Source organism: Chelonia mydas, chromosome 11 (genome assembly GCF_015237465.2).
Source record: "Chelonia mydas isolate rCheMyd1 chromosome 11, rCheMyd1.pri.v2, whole genome shotgun sequence".
Classification (NCBI taxonomy): Eukaryota; Metazoa; Chordata; order Testudines; family Cheloniidae; genus Chelonia; species Chelonia mydas.
This window is the reverse complement of record NC_051251.2, coordinates 33,357,316-33,378,657: the sequence shown is the minus strand read 5'-3', so window position 1 is coordinate 33,378,657 and position 21,342 is coordinate 33,357,316. Positions and strand designations below refer to the sequence as shown.

The 21,342-nt window shown below is 37.9% G+C and overlaps 1 protein-coding gene across 5 annotated transcripts in view; it reads right to left on the bottom strand.

The window, feature by feature from the left end:
• Positions 1-21,342, bottom strand: part of PSMD14 (proteasome 26S subunit, non-ATPase 14) — a 60,158-nt gene that overhangs the window by 24,971 nt on the left and 13,845 nt on the right. For all 5 annotated transcript variants that reach the window (XM_043525120.1, XM_043525122.1, XM_007056649.4 and 2 more), the window contains 4 exons: positions 5,477-5,548; positions 4,969-5,088; positions 3,682-3,752; positions 2,516-2,666 (listed from right to left, as the gene is read on the bottom strand). In XM_043525120.1, the coding sequence (XP_043381055.1) occupies positions 2,516-2,666; positions 3,682-3,752; positions 4,969-5,088; positions 5,477-5,548 (414 nt within the window). The remainder of the gene's footprint in view (positions 1-2,515; positions 2,667-3,681; positions 3,753-4,968; positions 5,089-5,476; positions 5,549-21,342) is intronic.

The window sequence follows — 21,342 nt, the reverse complement described above, 5'->3', positions numbered from 1 at the left end:
AGTGATTTGCTGCAGGAGCTTCAAGCCAGATCAGCATGGGGACACTGACTCATGCCCCACACAGGGGACCAGAAGAGAACAGACTATTTAGGTCCATGCCCATGCAGGAAAAGCCCTCTTTTACCTGGATCAGGGATAGTAGCACCCACACTCCCACCCATGAAAGTAGTTAAATACCAGGTTTCGTCATGATTCACTGTGGGCATAACACTAGTCACGCTCCTTTCTCAAAGATCTGGGGAGGAATTTTTCCCTCAACAGATTGGCAGTTTAGCTGGTGTGAACATGAAACAGGGATTAGGCTATGATGTCGCAACTCATTATGTAAGTGTGGGGCAGATGTCCAGTGCAGGTACTCCGTAGGGAAAGAATGCAGCGACCAGATAAAATAGATTGGTGAAGGATTTAAAGGAGTTATTCTACAAAGGAGAGGAATTTGGGGGTGGAGGGTTCATGCACCTATAACTGGTATGGCAGGGACCCAGCCCTCTCCATCCTTATTCAAAGGGGGAGTGAAGTCCCAGTAGCTGGTTGGCTGGCAACCAGAATGGGTTAAGGGAGAGCGCTTTTAGTATTTTCAAGAGCTCCAGCAGCTCGCCCCCCCAAGGTATATGTAAATTATTATGGAATTACCTACACTGTACACTTTTACCTGCCACTTTTACCTGCCATTTTACCCTACCTGACATTTAGGAATAAAGTTGCATAATAAACCACATCCAGTGTCTCCTATCCTCCCTTCTAGCATAGTCGGACAACGTCGTAAGAAAAGTTGTGAACTATTTTTATATTTACAAAAAATACCAGACTACACCTGCACTTCCTCATATTCAAGATTAGGAAAAATAAAAAGACAACAGAAGAAGTCAAAGTCTAGTTTCTCCCCTAAAGATGACATTCACAGTTACAGCAAAGAGTAGATAATACACTTGGTCTTAATAAGTGCTGTAGAACAGCAGTGTTATTTACTGCGAAGATATCATATTTAGTAATTAATTTAATATTAACTCTGATCTAATTTAAAAATGCAGCAATAGAATACACGTTATTTGACTTTGATACAATATAAAGCAACCTGTCCTGATTTTTATAACACAGGAAGAAACAAAGAGAAAATACATACTGATGACTAAGGAAATCTTGTACATATTTTATCAAAATATTTCACTTTTCCCTCCAACATATCAGTTATGTAATCAGGAATTTAAGACATTTGGGTCAATTTAATTCCTTTTTTGTATTTTCTAGAGCTCCAGAAGCTTATTTGTTTTTAAATCACTTATATTTTGGTTTGATGAATATTTATATAGGCAAGCTTTTCGCTTTGAAAAAACTAAGAATAGACCCCAAATTTAGAATGGACCCCAGTTTTGCTCAATCATAATGATCTGATGTCAAAGAGTTCACATATAATTTTATAACAGATGAGCACTCTGAGGTAATGGTAATATTTAGATGAGCTGGTGGGTAGCTTTAATATAATCTTGCTATATAACTACTGTATTTCATATACAGAAAACAAATATTTTCAAACTATTTATAAAATTATATTAATGTCATACATCTATATTAGGATTTATTTTAAATAATTGGTCTACAGTACAATGGAAGTGCATGCTCAAACAAAACATCTCAGCAGTATTTTAAAGCAGTAACCACCTAGCCAATTTCTGTACGTTCTGTAGTTTTTCTAATCCACTCTCCCTGTGGTTGAGCAAAATCGAATTGCCTCTCACATTTGCAGACAGCTCTGTGAAGGTGATAATAGAGCTGCTCCCTGCTGTCATGAGGCAGGAAATAGGAAAATGGCATATGGGGCTAGAAAGAAATAAAAAAAGAACTAAACAAGAACAAAAGAGATTTCAACAAAGGACAACTATAACCCAATGTGCTTTGCAAGTTAATCTTTTCATAATCATTTAACATACTTAATCATTCATCTGCATCTTTACTCAAAAATCTAAATGGCTGAGACCAAGTCTTTAGGGAAGTTTTTATTGTCTAAAACATTTGGAACGCAGATACCACCAGAAACTGTCATGTGCAATGCTTATAAAATAAAGCACTATTTCTGCTCATGTTAGGGGCTGAACCCTTCCCAATTTGCGATTAGTAAGCTTTAACTATCTGTCCAAAATTTAATATCTCAAACTTTAAAACACTATAGACTGGGATTATCTGTTTATTCAGAAAAAGGCTCAAAGGGTAGAAGTGTTGAATGGTTCTTGAATAGCAAACAGATGACTAAGTTAGAACTGATTATTCCAAATATATAATATGGCTTACGGCTACAGGCTTGCTCAGGGACTTTTGATGCAAGTGTTGGAACAAATGAAAATGGTACACTTTCAGTAGAGTTTTTTGATTCATTTATAACCAGACAAAATATTAAATGAGTCATTGAGATTTTTTGAAATGTGGGTCCAACATTCAAGAACTAATATGCATTTTATAGTGTTTTTATTTTAAATCTTAGTTAAGTAAATTAAAAAAAATTTAAAAAAACCTACTGTACCTTTCCTTTTACGCTCTGGATAGGATCCACCACCACAGCTACAGCTCTTTCCGATAGAGCTTCAAAGCTCTGCTGAGTATTGATATCCACACCAGACAGCCAACAGCCAAAGCCAGGATGACTATGATACCAACCAACAACCATCTCAGGCCTGAAACGAAGAGGGCATTTAGAAATTCCTAGCAATAAAAACCTATGATATGAAAAGAAACATTGAAGTAACAGGGTATCAATTAGGATGAGAAAAGACATACAGGTGTGAAAAAAGCACCATTAGAAACATTTAAATTACTCACCATCGTATGGTGAAAACATGGAAATGAATAAGTGCGACAAAGGAGTGTTATCATTAAGGGATGCACATTAGCAGTGGTAGATCAAGCTTTCAGTTTTTCACCCTGTTACCACACCTTCCCTGAACCAGTTTTTACCCTTTCAGCTCAAGTAAATATCTATTCTTTAACTCCTTGGAGTCAGGAGTTGAATTTTCATGGCAGAAAGTCCATTTCAGACATGGACGGCAGGAACAAACGGCGGGAAAGGATTAATATCAATTAAACCAGCAGCAGAACTAGAAACTCAGTCAAAAAGCAATTTGCACTGTTCTGCTCAGCTGTTGAGCCTTTTGCTAACATTAATTTTGAAGTTTTTTCCACAGTAAAAGAATTTGAGCAAGCAGATGACAACTGTTGAGAGTTAGAGTAAAATAAAAAGTTTAAACACGAAGATGCTTTTTATCAAAATGTTTTTTCCCCTTTCTTTTATATACTAAATGTAACTGTAGGCCTGTAAATAAAGCTAAAATACCCAAAAGTAATAATGCTTTCCTATTTATAAAGTACAAACATTAGTTCCTTTAAACTGAGTTATTTTCTAGCAACTCCATATACTAACTAGAGGGGCATTCAAACCGAAGCTTACTATTATGATAATAAGAGAAGGAAGTTTATGACACTTATCTGGATCTGAAGTGTATCTCCTGAAAACCATGGGGAGAAGTGGGTTGTATAACATGCGATATTCATCATAATACTAGGTCAATTATTACTGTTTAACATTAACAAACACCCCACAGATCACAGGTCTTGCATGTAGTATATGGAATGTGTAGCCTAACCCACACAGTACACCACTTAAACTTTCAGATGTTGCTTTGAAACAGTTACCTTCCTGTCTGTTTCAGCATATCCAACATTTTGGCTTGAAATACAGGATCAACTGCCTCTACACTGACACCCTGATTTTGGAAGAGAGACAGCATTAGTGTATTTACATATAAAGTAATTTAAAAGATAAACATGCATGCAAACAAACAATCTCTTACTGCTCTGACATAAAATGATCTAATAGCTTCACTAATGACGAGACATTACTCTTCAGAGTTTTATTCAAGTTCGTCTACTCAAATTTTTTTGGAAATTGTGTAATTTTTAAATAAATCAAAATTCTAGCAGAGCATTATTTAAATATAACAACAAATCTATTCCTGTAGTTCCTTGAAAAAAAAATGCTGAGTTTTCTGTTTAGAAGGGTATTTTGGGTGAGCACCACCACCAACCATGCAAAAAAACCAATTCATCTGTCCTCTCCATTTCTAGTTTGTGCACACTGCTTCCTGCTGCTTACTGCCAGTCCAGTTTCAGGTCTGTTGCCACTGGTAAGGGTAAATACCCTCTTGCAGAGCCTGGCAAAGGGCATACACCATCAACAAAGGCAGTGAACTGACTATGTAGAACATGCTAGCCAATGCATAAAATAAACTGAGAAAGAATTCTTTAATATTTCAATTACATGTAATCTTGATGGCAATTAAGGAAACTGCCTCTTTAATTAAGACCAATATTTCATTTGAGCTATACACAGTGCCACTATAAATTTTAATTCCAGCTCCCAGTTCATTGCCCTCTTTTAATAAAATTCAATTTCTTAACCTCAAGTAAAACCAATCACCTTTCCACACTAAGGAAATATCATCTAACAGTCATGCCACTAGAGTACAAATTCTGCCCCAGAGAAGTGATTCAAATTCACAGTTTCAGCAGTGCCACTACAGTTAAGGGCATGGCATCATTTCCATCAAACTCTTACTTTCCAGAGTTTGCAACATGACCTTAATACCTCCATCAGTACTGCAACTGGGTATACAGGTCCTGAAGTCACCAGTTTACAAACTTTAAACACTGTGGTACTATACCTATGGACAGCATAAAGGCCTTAGTTAAGGACTTAGTGGGAGCCATAGGTTTGACTTAAACCCCTAACCAAGTTCAACTTAAACATTTTCTTAACAGACTTTAGACATTTAATATGGGCATAATCCAGACACTGATATCATTAGTAGTTTTTCATACCTTGTGTGTGTTGGGATGAGGGGAAGGAAAAACATAACATGATGTACAATTATTTAATGTGAGAGAAAACATTTACTCTAGTTCCTACTGAAAAGTACTCACTGTTCCTGATTGTGGCATAGCAAACACATCAATCACTCTGACGGTATAATCATCAACAAATTCTCCAAGCATCAGACCCATAACTTCCATAGGAACACCAGCACGACCATGTTTCAACATCTAGAAGCGAGACCAAAAGTTACAATGACATACTATGGTATTATTTACAAGAGATTCAGGGTTTGATTTGGGATAGTTCTGCCTCTACCAAAATGCCACTGTTCTTATTTTTATTTTACTCATTAGTTAACAGCATGTTGCGTGTTTTGAAAATGTAAAGCATTGGAATAGTGCTAAGAATAATACAAGCAATAAAGATTGGTGGCAAGAAAATAACTGGAACATTTATAGTAAGATTCTATAACTACATTTAAACAAACAATCCGATCAAAAACCAAGTTGTCAACACTACAAGTCTATAAACTTTTTACACCTTTATGGAATACTAGACAAAGATAATGCTTTATATCTTAAGTGCTATTTTCAGTAAAGACTGTAGAATACTTACTTTCAGCAGTGCAAGGGAAGAGATATAAACCTGTTCTGCTGTATCCACCGCAGGAGCATCTGTAGGTGGCCCCTACAAAACAGAATAAATTATTAACTATTTACTCCACATTTATTGCATCATTTTCTAATTATTTCTATTTTATTTTGTACAAAATTATAAGACTAAGAACACTGTGCACCTGACTGTGCTTTTATGTACAGTAAATCCATTGGTTGCAGTGTTTACAATGAAAACATACAGCACTTTTTTTACACTAACCTATTTTGCAACTTAGGGGAACTTACCTATGAGATCTAGATACCTAGCCAGAAATCAAACAAAATAAACTGGTAAATATTGTGCTGGGTGCAAACCAGTTACAAAACATACGGAATCAGTGACGAGTTTCCATTAGTAAGAGTTAAGTCTTTCAGCAATGCTAACCTTCCTCAGCTGTAAAATATCTCCAATTCACCAATTAACTATGTGTTTCTTACAGTGGTGTGAATGTAAATGCTGCTGGGCTAGCATGATTAACTGGCACCAACACAAACAGCAGTTTCCCTTTGCTTCATCTGTTTTCAGTTAAAGACGACTTGCAGATAAAGGCAACAGGAGCACTTTTCAGATACACTGGTACAGTGAGCATAAAATGGATCTCCAATCCCTAGGTGGAAAAGCTGTGAACAAAACACTTTGCTCTTTGCTTTATGAGTTGTTATTCAAAAATTAGCACAATTGTCCCAGGTTTGAATGATTGGTTGAGGAAGGTATTGTGTACTGCTGAAATGGAAAAAAAGTACAGCAGGCTATCTGAAGACAAAACTATGCAGTTCTTGGGAAGTGAGGGACAAGATGACCTTCTCTAGACAACCACATCTCATTTTATCCCTTTACCACCCAAGTCATAGTACTTCATTAGTCAAATGTGTTTGTATTACAGTCTTCGTAAAAGGAGACAACAGGGTACATTTGCTCTTAGTAATGCTGTGTAAATGTGAAATAACTAGAAAAAATTCCAGTGAGGAAAAAAAAGTCCAGTCCATGATGAGTGAAGGGAAAAGAATTATATGAGACACTACTATAATTTTGGAAGGCATTCCAATGCCAAAGTGATGAGCACTGTTTAAAGACTAGATTTAGACAACTTCATTAAATAACTCCTCACTTTTAGAGTGAAACAGTAATATTGGAATGACATGCTCCCAACACAGATCCAAGTGAGACCTACTGACCAGCCTTATGGGCCATAAAATCTGAAGATAAAGTCAAGAGTTAAAACTACTAGCAAATTCAGTTTGTATAAAAACCACTCACCTATTGTATCTACTTTCATTTGTGTATGTACATCTCTCTCTCTCACACACACACACACCACTTGGGCATGGTATAAGGTAATTATACAACAAGAAGGATTTTTTTCTGTGGAACATTTTAATAATAATAAATCCGGATGACTTCCTCCACTACAAATTAGTTTTCTCCTCTTTACTTCTGCCACCTTTCTGGTCAACCAGCAGTAGTCCTATACTCCTTGATCCCTGCATCCACAATTCTATATACTTATTTGCTACCTTTGACTCTTTACTCCAGTTTCCTGTCCTGGCTGGCATTGTTCCCCAGATTAAAAAAGATAAGGTCCTGGCCACACTACTGCACACAGCCAACTATCAAGACTGCTTACTTTACAATTTCATCTCAAAGCCACATCAGAAACACCAGCTAAAGTCAAGACTCTCCTTTTCTGAAATAGTTGAGCTTCTTGGGCAGTATATCAGACACCACTTTTCTAAGGAATAGTAGCAAAAGGTGGTCCAGGACTTCATTTTGGATTGCTGGCGCATTTCTTGAGAGACAGACAACTCAGATTTATATTCCCCACTCTCTCCGACTCAGCTCTCACATGCCCCTTAGAACAATCAAAGGGCATAAATATCCTTCTTTGTTACAACAGGATACATAATAGTCATGGGTAGTTTAACTTACATTTTTATAGTTGAGCTTCTTAAGCTCCCTGTCTTGCCCTTCTGGAGATCAAGAATAAACAGTGTGATACCTGGTAATGGACTGCCTTCTTTATCATCTTGACTGTGGATGAATGTGCTTGATGTCTCTGGATGATATTGCGGTGATAGAGTGGCTACATCACTTACCCAACATCTAACTCACTGTTTGTGTGGTGCCATCAGAAGCCATACACCAGAAGAAGTCTCCTTCCTAAAACTCTCATCTCTCCCTCTTGACTTCTAGCCTGTTAGAGGCTACAGTCAACAGTGTCATTCTTGAAATTTTGTCCTCCATCTTTCACAACTCCATTCTCCCCTCTATTTTTTCTTGTTACCTCTCTGGCCATTCCATCATCTTTCAGTGGGTTTTCCCTAGGTCACCCAGTGAATCTTTAGTCTGAAAATTATAATTGAAATTATGTGAATGGGTGATCTCACTTACAGAGAGGGGTGCTGAGGGAGAAAAGTAGTGGACTAAGATAGGACCTTGTGGGAACCCCCACAGAAAGTGAGGGAGTAGGTATTTTTGGAATTAGTGGGATGAATTTGAGAAAGGGAAAATATAGCTTGAATAAGTCTTTTGCAGTATGATTTATTAGGCTGTGGAATAATAAATATCTAGCTCTTGTATAGTGTTTTCATCAGCAGATCTCAAAGTGTTTTACAAAGGTCAACATCGTTATCCCCATTTTATAAATAATGAAACTGAAGCACAGGGAGGTTAAGTGATTTGCCCAATAACTGTTCCAACAATACCTTCCCTGTCTCAACCCTCCCACAGGACTAGCCTAAATAATCTGCCTCACCCCAGGTACAAACCTAAATATTATTCACCCTCTCACCTATAGGCATTACTTGGCCAAGTTGCACATTAACATTCAATCTTTCCCCAGGAAGGTCCCGATTAGCAAGGCATATGCTTAACTTTAAAGTGGGGCTGTCAGTTAATCACAGTTAACTCACACGATTAACTCAAAAAAATTAATCGCAGTTTTCATTGCACAGTTAAACAATAGAATACTAATTGAAATGTATTAAATATTTTTGGAGGTTTTTCTACATTTTCAAATATATTAATTACAGCACAGTATACAAAGTGTACAGTGTGCACTTTGTATAAAATGGTGTTGTATAAATGGTATTTTATTATATTAAAATTTTATTAACAGTGAGATTAATTGCACGATCAATTGCAATTAATTTTTTTAATTGTGTGATCAATCACATCACTTGACAGCCTACTTTAAAATCAACAGGACTTCAGCATGTGCTTAACTTTAAACACATGCTTATGTGTTGCCCTGAGTATTGATGTTTCCTTGAATTAGGGATACAATCAAAAAAAAAAAAAAAATCATTCTGCCAGCCCCTTATCCATTTTCGCTGTTCTTCCCCGATACCTCTTGAATTAGCCTAAGCTTTTGGAAAGGAGTTGGCCAGAAATGAGCACAAGATTCCACGTGTAGTCTCTCACCAGAACCATATAGGGAGGGATTTTTACATCCTTGCTCTGTAATGTGAATCCTCTCTGTAAATAGCCCAAATCTGTACTGGACATTTTGCTAATACATTTCATTACAAACTCATGTCTAATTAGGTTCCCACCATCCCTACATGCTATTCAGCATTATTGCTATTTTCCAGTTATCTGTGTTTTTGCTTTATTTGGCAAAAGATGTTTTACCTTGCATTTTCCCTAGAATGAATCTCATGTTACCCTCTAATCAGCATTGGTCCCTTTGCACTATTTCTTTGTCCTCCGGTGTTCAGAGATCCCCAAAACGTACGATCATTTGTGAATTTCTTTAATATGGTGTTTACTCTCTTCTAGATCATTAAAAAGATGTTAAACAACACTGGACCTAATACTGATCCCTGTGGTACCCTACGTGACAAATTGCCATCTATTACTTTCTACATCTGGTTCTTTAACCAATTGACAGTGTTCTGATGCAAGTGATTCAAACTAATTTTGGGAGCAGGAATTAGTGACACAGAATATCAAATACTTTATTAAAGCACAAACATGTAACATCTACTTTTCTTTCATCCACTAATCTTGAAATTCTATCAGTTTGTCTGGCATAATGTATTCTTAAATCATGCTGCTTTTGCACGTAGTTCTTTTATCCACAAAATGTTGTGGGAGGTTGTTTTTTGTTTTTTAAAATCACTACATACTCAACTACTGCATTAATAAGAGAAAGGCTTTTGACATGGTAACTGCAAGGAATACTTTAAAAAAAAAAATTGAAAAACTAAGGCAGTACCAATCCTCTGGAAAAGTAACTCTTCAGTTCACCGACTTTTTCAAAATAGCCTTTAAGGTTTATAATGTTGGTTTTCTAATTCTCTTAATGCTTCCATATGTTGAAAATTAAGTCAATTCGGACGCCAGAGTGTGATCCACAAGTGGCTGCCATTCTAGCCTGTGCACTTGAATAGTGGTCACAAGTCCATTGCATCTGGTGTCTGGGTGAACAGTTCAGATTCCAAGGGACCCTCCTCTGGCCCATTCCCACTGCAGCCTTCCAGATGCCTGTGTACCCCTTCTGTGAGCTCCAAGACAGAGTCTTACGGGAACCTTCATACCAGGTGCAAATGTCACCCTTAGTAAATTTAACTGCCTGCCAGCTTGAGCGAAGGGGCACTATATTGATGAACCTTACTGCTAAATTAAATGGTGCATCAAACCTGAACTTTTAGATATTTACATCTTCAATATAACTTGATTATATAAGCAGATAATGAGCAAAAGAAAAATGTGCTTTTGCTCCTTTCTGATTCATTTTGATGTTTAGAGATAGCCAGAAGAGTCCCCTCCAACACCCTAAAAATTCTTTATTGTATTTCACATGAGAAATAGGAAATATTACCTTCTCCTATTCCTACTGGATAATTTCTTGGGAAAACAGGAGAGTGAATGGGGGTTATAACATCACAGGAGACATATGTGAGAAATTCCTTGATTTGTTCTTTTATAAATAAGGACAATACAATCACTATAAAAAGTCAAAGGAAAACAGTTTTAAAAAAATCTTTAGCTACCAATACATACGGCAAGCACAAAGCATTCAGCAACATTAAAATCAATCGGGGGGGGCGGAGGGGGAAATAGATGCTGCTACTTCTAAACTGATGCAGTGAACTGACTTGCCTTCAAGCCAATCCTCTCATCCATAAGCACGACCAGTCTTATTTTTTTTTTTAATAAAAGCTATCACTTAGAGAAATCAGGATTACTGGTAAACTTGCATCATGAATAAGCATTTGTTTGGTCTCTTATTTCAGTGAAGCAAAATTAAGTTTTCAATAAGTGTTCTATGAACAGAACGGGAGGATAAACTAAATGAGGGGTTATTTTTCTTTTACATGTTTAAAATATGATCCAGTATAAGAAGCTGTGACTTTTACTTGGACAGCCTTTGTTGATTAAGTGTTACATAAGGCATTTGCCATTATAACAGCAAGAAAACTAATGCCTCAAAGTGTTATCTATTCAGGCCTTTTAGCAAATTTGTTAACACTTTTAGGTATATTAAACTCCACCTTTCTCTTAGTGTGAACTGGTATCAATTTAGCCAATTTTATTATGTTATTAAAATACCTGCTGATTAAATGTGAAGTGTCATTTTCGAGCACTGCCTGTCACTTATACTATTTGTTTTACATTTCTTTAAAATATGTATATAAAAGTGGACTTGAGATCGATAGCAACTGTGAAAGAAATATTTCAGACATTTTCTATTGTTTAATTCTATGTCAATACTGCTCTATTGTCACAATTGTATAAAAGTTGGATTTTAAATGTGTCTCATTTCAACAAAGAAGGGATTTCAACAAAGAAGCCCCATTTGACCAAATGGGTACAGCTGTAAAAAGATGCAATGAGGTAAGATCATGATGTACAATATATTTCTTTGTGGTGATATCCAACAACAATGAATTCTTACATAAAATATAATATCTGATGCATACAACACCTCAAATTTTTACAACTGGCAATATTTAAAATACAAAAAACAAGACAAACACACAAATACCCAAAGCAACAGTGTTTATTTCTTAACCAGCAAGGTAAGAAAACCTTTTAATACTTTAATTTTGTGAGTATTAAACAACTAGTGTGAAAAACAAGCGGCATGTAAACTATTTCTACTGCCTCTGCTTCAATGACTAGCTGAGGACACCTGTTATAGGAGGTGTTAATTGGCAATAGGAGTACAAGTCAGAAGCATGTTCCCCATCGTCCTAACCCAGCAAGGCTAGGTCATTAAAGTGGAAATGAATTCTTTCATGCTGACTTAACCCTTTGAGTACATAACTTCAGCTGTTACACCTAAAGACAATTGAGGGAGATTAATTTAAAATCTGTATTACTTCTGAATGTGGAAAAAAGCATTTCCACCACTCGCTCCAAAAGAAATCCTCTGGACAAAAATCCCTGTGCACATTATATAGGAGGGAAAAGTCACCAGGGCACAAATGCAACACCTACTACTGTGGAGTAAGAATTATTTTGCTTTTCATATTGAAGAGACTCTTGAAAGAGTAAGCATTTTAAATAACTTGGAACTACTATATTTTCTAAATGTAAATCAAACAGACTAAGGTTCAGAAACAGTGAGTAAAATGTAACACGTTGTAGACCCCTACTTTGCCAAAAGTGCATAGGAATATGACAATCTACAGAGAGATGTACTAGTGATAGTACAAAAGCTACATATAATTGGTTAGTTGGACTTCATAAATTCCTTTTAGGTCTGCTAACGTACACTTACACTCTGATGATCAATTGACAAAAAAAAGCTAAGACTCCTTTAATGATGTCATCTCACTTACACAGTAATTCCTAGAATTAAAATATAAATCCAAGAAAAATAAAAATGAAGCTTGAACCCAGGGGTACAATTTTTGCTGTGAAATAATCAGAATATGTATTATATGAAAAGGTAATAGAATATACTTGAATTAAATATAGATGTTTTATTCAGTCCCCATGATAAAGGGTAAAACTTTTCAGATTTCAACAGTTCCCTTCATATAATGCACCAGAACAAAAAAACAACATATATTGCAGATCCTGCAGTATAGCAAATTAATAGCCCTCTAACATCAGTGAAGTCACAGAATGAAGACTTCTGGGATGAACAACAAATCAGGAAACACCAGAGGAATTTACAGAGGGAAAACAAATTTTAGAAGTAAAATTAAAATTTTCATGCTGAACCATCCGCACAGTCTGCATAGTGGGCATTCAGCATATTTTATTTTTAGCTTTCTAGTCTCTTGCAAATACGTCTTAATCTACCAGACAACTTCTGCAAGTAAGCACTATGTGTAGAACCATTTGCAAGATTAGGTCCGTATTTGTACCAAACAAGCAAACAAATATGCTATAGTTATAAAACACTACATATTTATAAACAAACCATGGTCTCTCTAGTTGATTCACATACTATCAGAAAGAGAAAATTATAGAAATGTTTGCAGTTAGTCATTTATCGTATATTGATCCTCCAACTGGAGCACTGATCTTGGGCAAACATCAAGGCGTCTGCTGGTGTTTTAAAGCACGTACTGTGATGAACCCAAAACTAGCTGGGATAAGATAAAACTGCACAAGAAAATCCAATGTCTCAGTACATTTGCTAATTGCCCATCTCCTCCACAAAAAGATAAACCTCAATAATTCAGGCATACCCCTAGAGCAAAACTAAGGTAACTAAAATTAATAGCAACTCTAGCTGTACTAGGAATAAAAAGTGTCTCATACCATCAGTCTTGCATATAAGGACTGTGGAATGGGGAATATAACATTATGTCAGGAAGCTTTGGCAGGCTTCAAAACAACATGAGCAGTTGAACTGGCCTGCGACAGTAACTCAAACCTCGTAGACGCTTTGGGTCTAAAACAGCAGCTTTAAGAATATTAAGTAATTTTTCCAAGTGTGCAGTCCATATCTCTTATGGGGTAACTGCAGAGAGAGAGCCAGGTCAGACTTTTTCCATAACAGAAGTATAAAAAGGTTAAAATGATCAAGAAAAAACATGCAAATTATTTGGTATCAGGTGCTAGCTGATCAATCCAAAGTTTTTAATTTTGACTAGTTTGCACAAAAATTCTTCTTTGCCTCTGCTAATATCTTCTAAATGAAAGTTTTAAGGAATTGGTTGAGCTTACCCTTTAGAAAGGCCTAAGTACAGATTCTATTTCCTATAAACCTTAAGAATTCAATTAGGTTTTGTTCAACTGGTGACCAAGAATTTTTCTTCTTTTGAATAGATGTTAAAAGTTTATCTTACAAAAAATAGTGTTCATATTTCCTGAAGCTGCTAGACAGACAAGATCTAGAAAATGATTTTACTCATGTGCTTTTTATTCTTCATCACAGTTTAAATTACTGCCTCATGCCCTTCTCACTATAGACTAAACGCTAGGGGATCCAAAGGTCCAATCAGATTAAGCAATGCCTTTGTGCCTATGGGAGCAAAGTTAAGCTTGAAATTTGATCTCAGTACAATTTATTTTAAAGATGACCAGCCAGAATCCCAATTAGCCTGTTTTATTACAAACAAACAGCTTATTTTCAATCATTAAAAATATATCTATACTGCAGAATTAGTTATACATATACATTACTTTAAGGGAGTCTATAATCCTTAAAAGATATTTTTGAATGTTAACAAAATGTATTAAAATAAAGTATCCACCTGACTGCAGCTATTTCCAGTTTTCTTGTATTGTTTAAATCACAAACTCAAGTAGTCATTAAAACCGTGTAAGGAAATAAGGCCAGATAACGGTACTTGCAGTCAATACTGCCTCCTACTCATTTTCAAAAATGTAAAGCAAATTTCCAGAATATAATAAAACTTCATTAAGATGGAATTAAGGTTGTAAATATCAGAGGAGGGTGGAGGTGGAAAGAACCCCTGAGAATGCCGTAATTCTCACACACACAACACAAGATCATACTCCTCACCCAAAAATGCTAAAAAGCCTGGAAAATTCAGAGTTAAAGTTCTGCTTAAGAAAAATACAAACGATCTAACAACTGTTAGAAATTAGTTTTGCAAAGTTCCAGTATTCCTGCCTTCAAGATTCCTACCTCACTGCCCAAAGGGATTGTGGGTTTACTTCTTGGCTAGAGACCACGTCCTCGGTGGGTATGGGGAAGAGAGAGCCTCAAGGCAAATAATGGAATTTAGTGTGTATAAACTTATATCCATGCAGAATTTCAATACGTAAACCCAGGTTTTCTTCTACTTTATCTGGACATCACAGCTTAATTAGGGGCCTCTAGTGCTCTGTGGGTATTGATATTGGGTACCAAATCACATGCTGTGCAGGGAAACATTTAAAGGGATTTAAGGCAAAATACAGCATTCCTACTCCAAAGAGTTTACAGCGTGAAAGGACAGGATGCACTTTGAGACTGCAAGAATAACTAGTAATTTTTTTTCCCTGTTTTTACTTTATTTGTTATGACTGAATGCATTGTCGAAGAAGTGCATCTTTAGGAAGAATCTGAATGAAAAGATTCTTCAGGTAGGACATCAAAGCACAAAATAGGTGCACCACATCTCACTGCAACTTCCAAGCAAAAGAAATTTGTCAGTAGGTATTTGAGGAATGTATAGCAAGGGAAAAGTAGGACTGGATAACATTAAGATGACTGTTTCCTCTAGCACTTCTGATGTGTCCCAACCACCTCTGCTGGCATATCTGGAGAGATAGTAACTCAATAGTGCTAAAACAAAATGTTAATAATTAAATATGGATGAATGCAAGGACACAGAGTAGCACAACCCTTGCCATGAGCATACAAGCCCAGGAAGACAGGGGTGGAAAAAAGATGAAGCTGCTTAAGTGCCTGTGGATACCAAATCTGAACAGATGGACATTAATCTAAATAGGCAGTGGTGCTCAGAAAAGTTGCAAACTTCCTCCCATTTAACTGAAATGTGTTGTATCCCCAAAGTGTGCTATTAACCAACAAAACTTCCTACAAGGTGTGCCATTACATATGCATAAATATCCATTAGCATGCAGAAAGGCCAAAGCCAATATGCCGTTTATTTAGAGATGCAGGAATATCTAAATCAGTTGCTCTAATTAGTATAAAGGAAACTTGCATTTAATTTGCAAATTGGAAGGGATCTGCACTGAACCTCACCCACCTGTGCCTGCCAGATCACTAACCCCCATTCTGAAGCTCATGAAAGAAACTAGTAACATTGTGTTTAATCCTTGCACTGATTAGATGAGCAGATTATGCAGAATTTTAGATCAGTGGCAGGTCTCCCAAGTTCCCCTGGTACCACAGATTTCATAAATGGGATCACTGTGTTCTTTAAAAAAAAAAAAAAAAGAAGATAATATAAGGAAAAAAGGTTCCACAGCATCAAACAGTGCAATGCATGAAACCTCATAATCAAAGTGACAGTTTTCAAGTGCCATTTATAATGCCCTAATCTGGAAACATCCCAGCTAACCCATCTGATCAACAATTTCACAGATGGAAGCACTTGATGGCTAATTGGCAAGTCCATTATTCAAATAAACTAGCTATCTGCACTTCTATTTTCTTTATTTCAAGTCAAGGTGCAAACACTTTGCATAAGACACAGCTCACCCCCCAAAAAAATTGGATTACTCTCTACCCTCCATCAAATGGATTACTTTAAAGCATCCAGTCAGAATAACGATCGTTTGGTTTACTGCAGTAAAGCACTTACATGCATGAAAAAATAATGAACAGTCAAATAAAACTAAAGTTTTTAAAAATACATTAAAGTAGTGAAGATTGGTTAAGAACAATAAGGTATATTTTTAAAACGATCTCACTGCTCTCTACATCAGAGCTTTGTTAAATGTAGCACATATATATATATAACAAGAAACGTAGGCCTTTCTTACGTGTTACTGATCACATTTGGGTGGAGAAAATAACTGGATGGGATGTGTCAGCATGGGTAAAAAACAGCTGGCTTTCTTACCATTTTGAAAGCCTCACAGGGAGGATGACACCAACAAAAGCTCTTATTAAATTCATCTTGTGTAACCTCTGGACAACAGGAAGAATAGTGGAGGTAGTAATCAAAAGGACTAACTAAAACATGCATATGCAGAATTAACATCACTATACATCCTGTGGCATGGAGGACAATGACTAGTAAAGACAGGTGTAATGGATTCAACTAATATCTCAGTAAATTGTGTGCAAAATGAAAAGGGGTGTTCCTCCAAATCCCAGTGACACTGATTCTCTTGCTGCCCCAATAAAACCTAAAGCTTGAGTTATACTCCCTAATTTGTCTTTTGCACGCAAACTAGGCAGAACAGGGAAGTGGCGTACCAATCAGCTGTGCTGCAGGCACAGCTCTCCAACACTACGGGGGGGGGGGAAGAATAAGCATAGATGGAAGGAAAAGAATAGCAGAAGGAAAACAATGACATGAGTGGTAGGAGAACCAGATGTTAGGACAGACCTCTCTCTCTTTTTTTTTTTTTAATTCATTAATCTTTCCACCTCCTGAACACAGAAGTATACTTCACAAAGGTAGCTTTGCTTCTCGTTGAGTCCGATATCACTTTTTTTATTGAAATCATGCTTCCAAAAAAGGATTCATGCCATATATTAGCTGTACGCAATGTATAGATTCGTTTAACATATCTAATGTTAGGAATGTCTTCAAATTCTAAATAATCTCCTTGGTATTTAAACAACTAACTGTCATTGACCTGAACTAAATTCTTCAGGGTGATTCTTTTGCCCTCACAGGCAAATGATGGGAAAAGTAAGATTTAAATACATAAGAGGATTCCTGTAAATCAATTCCTTGGTCTCATTTTTTATCTCAATTCATTATTAACTGATACAGAGAATTACTTATTCCAGATCTCCTGTTTGCACAAAGACCCAATACTGGGAAGATAATACAAATTACTACAATTAAATAATGTAGCACCCAAAGGCCCAACCAGGACTGAGACCCCAACGTGCTGGGTGCAGTACAAATACAAAAGAGACAATCACTGCCATGAACAGTTTACAGTCTAAAATCATGTAGACGCAGCAGAGAATGGACATATGACATACAAACACTATACTGAAGAATAGTCAGTTTTGTTAATTACACATACCGTAGTTTGTTTTAAATGAGGGTAGGGAGGAAAGGAGTAGGAAGAGTCACAGCTAGTTACCTGCCTACCCATGGTCAGCAGAGGTGATTCTTAAGGAGAAATCTGACAGAAAGTATTCATTTTATCAGGGAGTTCTTCCCCTGCAAAAGGTGCAATGTGGAAGAGAGCCCAGAGATGTTTGAATCAGAAGCTGACTAGGGAATGTAAGCAGCATGATGGCAGGGGTTGACACTGCAACATGTTACTAGATAAGTGAGGTAGGGGAAGTAGAGATGGTGTGTAGGAGGGAAAAGAGGAGGGGAACAAAGACAAAACCTTGAGGGACACCCACAGAAAAGGAAAGAGGGGAGAAGGACTGCTCTCCAGATGAGAGGCACAGAGCAACCAATGAGGTCAGAGGAAAATCATGAGGGGACAGAACCACAACGGACAATGGAGAACAAAATTTCAAAAAGTAGGTGTCAAAAACCACCAAAAGGTCAAAGATAATGGAGTACAGATTGTGAGACTGGGCCAGAGAGAGAGGTCATTAGAGACTTTAATAAAAGCAGTTTCAGTGGAATATGAAGGCAGAAGCCAGACTAGAAAGCATCAAGAATGGAATTGGGGCAAGAACTCAAAACAGCAGTTGTACACAGCATGTTCAAAGAGATACTGAATGACAGGAGAAGTGGAAGGTAGGGTTAAGAGTTTTGTACTTGTGCTGTTTGTTTTTTTGAAAACGAGGAGACCAACACCTGCTTATACTGATAAGGAAAGTAATCTGATGAGTGTGTGAGGTGAAGAAGTGTGAGAAATGGGATGAGCGGAACAGCAAGAGAAGTTGAAAGATGAGAGGAGATGGAGGTTACTTGATCATGAAGGGCTGGAGTTGGACAACAAGCAACAAGTCTCACTGTCAGTGATGTGGGAGAGGAGGGAGGTAATGATTTTTCTTTGAAGAAACCAGCAAGATCCTACATGGAAAGGGAGGAGAAAACAGGCAGGCGAAGGGCTTGAGGAGAAAGTCAGAGGAAGAAGAAGCTGCTGAGTTGAGCATAGGAAGTAGGGCTGTTTGGCTAAGAAGATGACAAAGTTAAAGGAAGAAAGAGTGAAATTGTAGTTTTGATTCAGCATGGTCATGAGACTTTGACCAGAATTGCTCAGCAGCAGAACAAGAGCGTAAAAACAGATACTGAGGGTCTGAGGGATTGACCTTGTGATGGGAGAAAGTATCAAAAGTCAAATGTGGTATAGAGTGGAGTAGAGGAAATAGAGAGATGAGAGGAAAGGGCTGAGAGCAGATCAGCATATGTGGATGCTGATGGATTGAAGGTTATGGAAGGAATAGGTGGCAGGGCAAGGTGGAGGGGAGAAGAAGGGCAATGCTGAAGGAGATGAGGTAGTGTCGGAAAGAGGGAAATTTGTGATGGAGACACCAAAGACGGAGCAGTGCTTGGTTGGTAAAGATTAACTGAGTGGCCATTTGTTGACTACGAGTTGATCCATTGTTACATATCAATGGAAGTGGGCTATTGTCACAGACCAAGTCACCCATTTCAACTGCCAGGCAATCAATCAATCTCAAAGAATGGTTCAAGAAAGGAGTTACCTACAGCTATTTAATACTGCCCTCAGAAAATGTATTAAGTTTGCTCTTCTTTATACAATTCTTCACATACTCATATTAGCAGAGGAATAAACTTGAATAGTTGACCTGGATAAGCTTTTTTACTATGAGGTTTAACTTTTAAAGTAAAACCAACAAAACCAGAAGTCATTTGTAACAGAATGATTAGATGGAGGAATGTACAATAGTTTCAAGACTAGTCCAATTTAGGGGCATTACTGGCAGCGATATCACTAGTTTTGTAACAGGATTAAGTATTTCTGGGGAATACCTGCCTTTGTTTTCAGTTTAACAGCCGTCTGATTCAGTCCGGAGTTCCTCTGCTACCAGCAAAAATATCCAAGATAAAAACTGTCCATCTCCAATTCAAATTCAGGCATATGCCAATACATAAACTATGGGCATAAGTGACTTTCTTTTGCACGTCTCTCCTACCGATTTAATCAACCAAAGAGCTAAAAAAGTAACCACGACATTACTCAGCTCAAGCTGCAACCAGCAATAGCAGCAATGTAGTTCTCCTGAGATCAGGGGTGAAAGTAAGGGGGTACAGGCCGGTACGGAGTACCGGTAAAAAGTAGCCGCCAGTATTGGCCCTACCGTAGACTTTAAAGCGCTGCCATGGCAGTGCTTTAAGGACCCTACTTAAAGCGCTGCCGCAGCAGCACTTTAACATTCCTGCCCCTTTTGCGCCCACCCCTTACCTGCAGGGCCGCCAATGCGGGGGCGCAAAAGGGGCAGCGACGACCCAGCAGGGCCACCGATAGGGGGCGCAAAAGGGACAGCAACATTAAAGCACTGCCGTGGCAGTGCTTTAATGTCATTGTCCCTTTTGCCCCCTTGGCCACCCACGGGGGGGTGGGGTGGAAGGAGCAAAAGAAGTAGCTGCCCGGGGGTGCAACTTTAAATTGCTGCTGGAGCCCTGGGTGACGTGGGCCAGGCAGCGCAGATGGGCTGGCTGGGGGGGGTGCTGATCCCAGCCCCGCCCCTTCCACCTGAGGCTCCGCCCCTTCCGGGGGAGCCAGAGCTGGCCCCGTACTGGTAAGAGCTCCATTTTACTTTCACCCCTGCCTGAGATTTAAAAAAAATAAAATAAATACAAAAATTCTGTGTAAATCCCCTCACTCTCTCTGAAGTTTCTTCAGGAGACACTTCTATGTTTAAACATGGATAGAAATTCTGTAGCCAGGTGCTGGAGCAGTTTGTAAGGCTTATTTTTGAATGTCATTTTATTGTCTCCTACATTTTATATTTGTCTTCAGATTAAAATTGGGAAATTCTAGAGAGTTAGGCTAGAGAGTTAACTGTAAATCTGAAAAACAGCTTTGATGTGCATCAAGTTCAGAGAGGACTAAGAAGTGAAAGCTTGAGTGATTAGACTATGCATATGTTAGAAAAATGAAGAGTCATGAAGCTGACTGGCAGCACAGAGTAACAAGAGAAATCTCAGAACTGCTTAAGAAAGCGAAACTAAAAATAACTGAGTACTGCTTGAAGTTGCACTAAAGGAGCGTGAAGAGAATTTTAGCTGAAAAAGAGAAAATGGAACAATCACTTAAAAAAAAAAATGAAGGTGATCTGGCCACCCAGCTAGTGGATGTAGTTCTACATGTTAGATAAAGCACATCATTGAATGCTTCAACATGTTGTACACCAGTGGTCCCCAAACTTTTCACACTGTGCCCCCCTTACACCTGTCTGTGCACCCCCTCCAGAGCTGGGGCCAGGAGCAGGGCTGCGGCTCGGGGGGAGGGGAGTGAAGAGGGAGAGGGGAGGTGTGGATAGGAGTAAGGAGGCTGAGGTTGGGACCGCAGCTGGGGTTGGGGGGGTGGGTTTGAGGCCGCAAGCAGGGCCGGGAGCCAAGACTGGGGTCAGAGTGGGACTGGGTCGTGCTCCCTCTCCACCCTGTGGGGGCTGGCCCAGGGGGCACCCCACAGTTTGGGGGACTACTGATGTATACTTTCCTGTTTAGAGTTGGACAGTTAGAAACACATTACAGAAAAAAAAATTATGAATCTGATGGATTTGCAACTATCCCAGGAATTATAGCAATGAACCAGGGACTTCAAAACATATGTTACTGTGAACACTGAGGAGCCAAATATGGATGGGAATTACA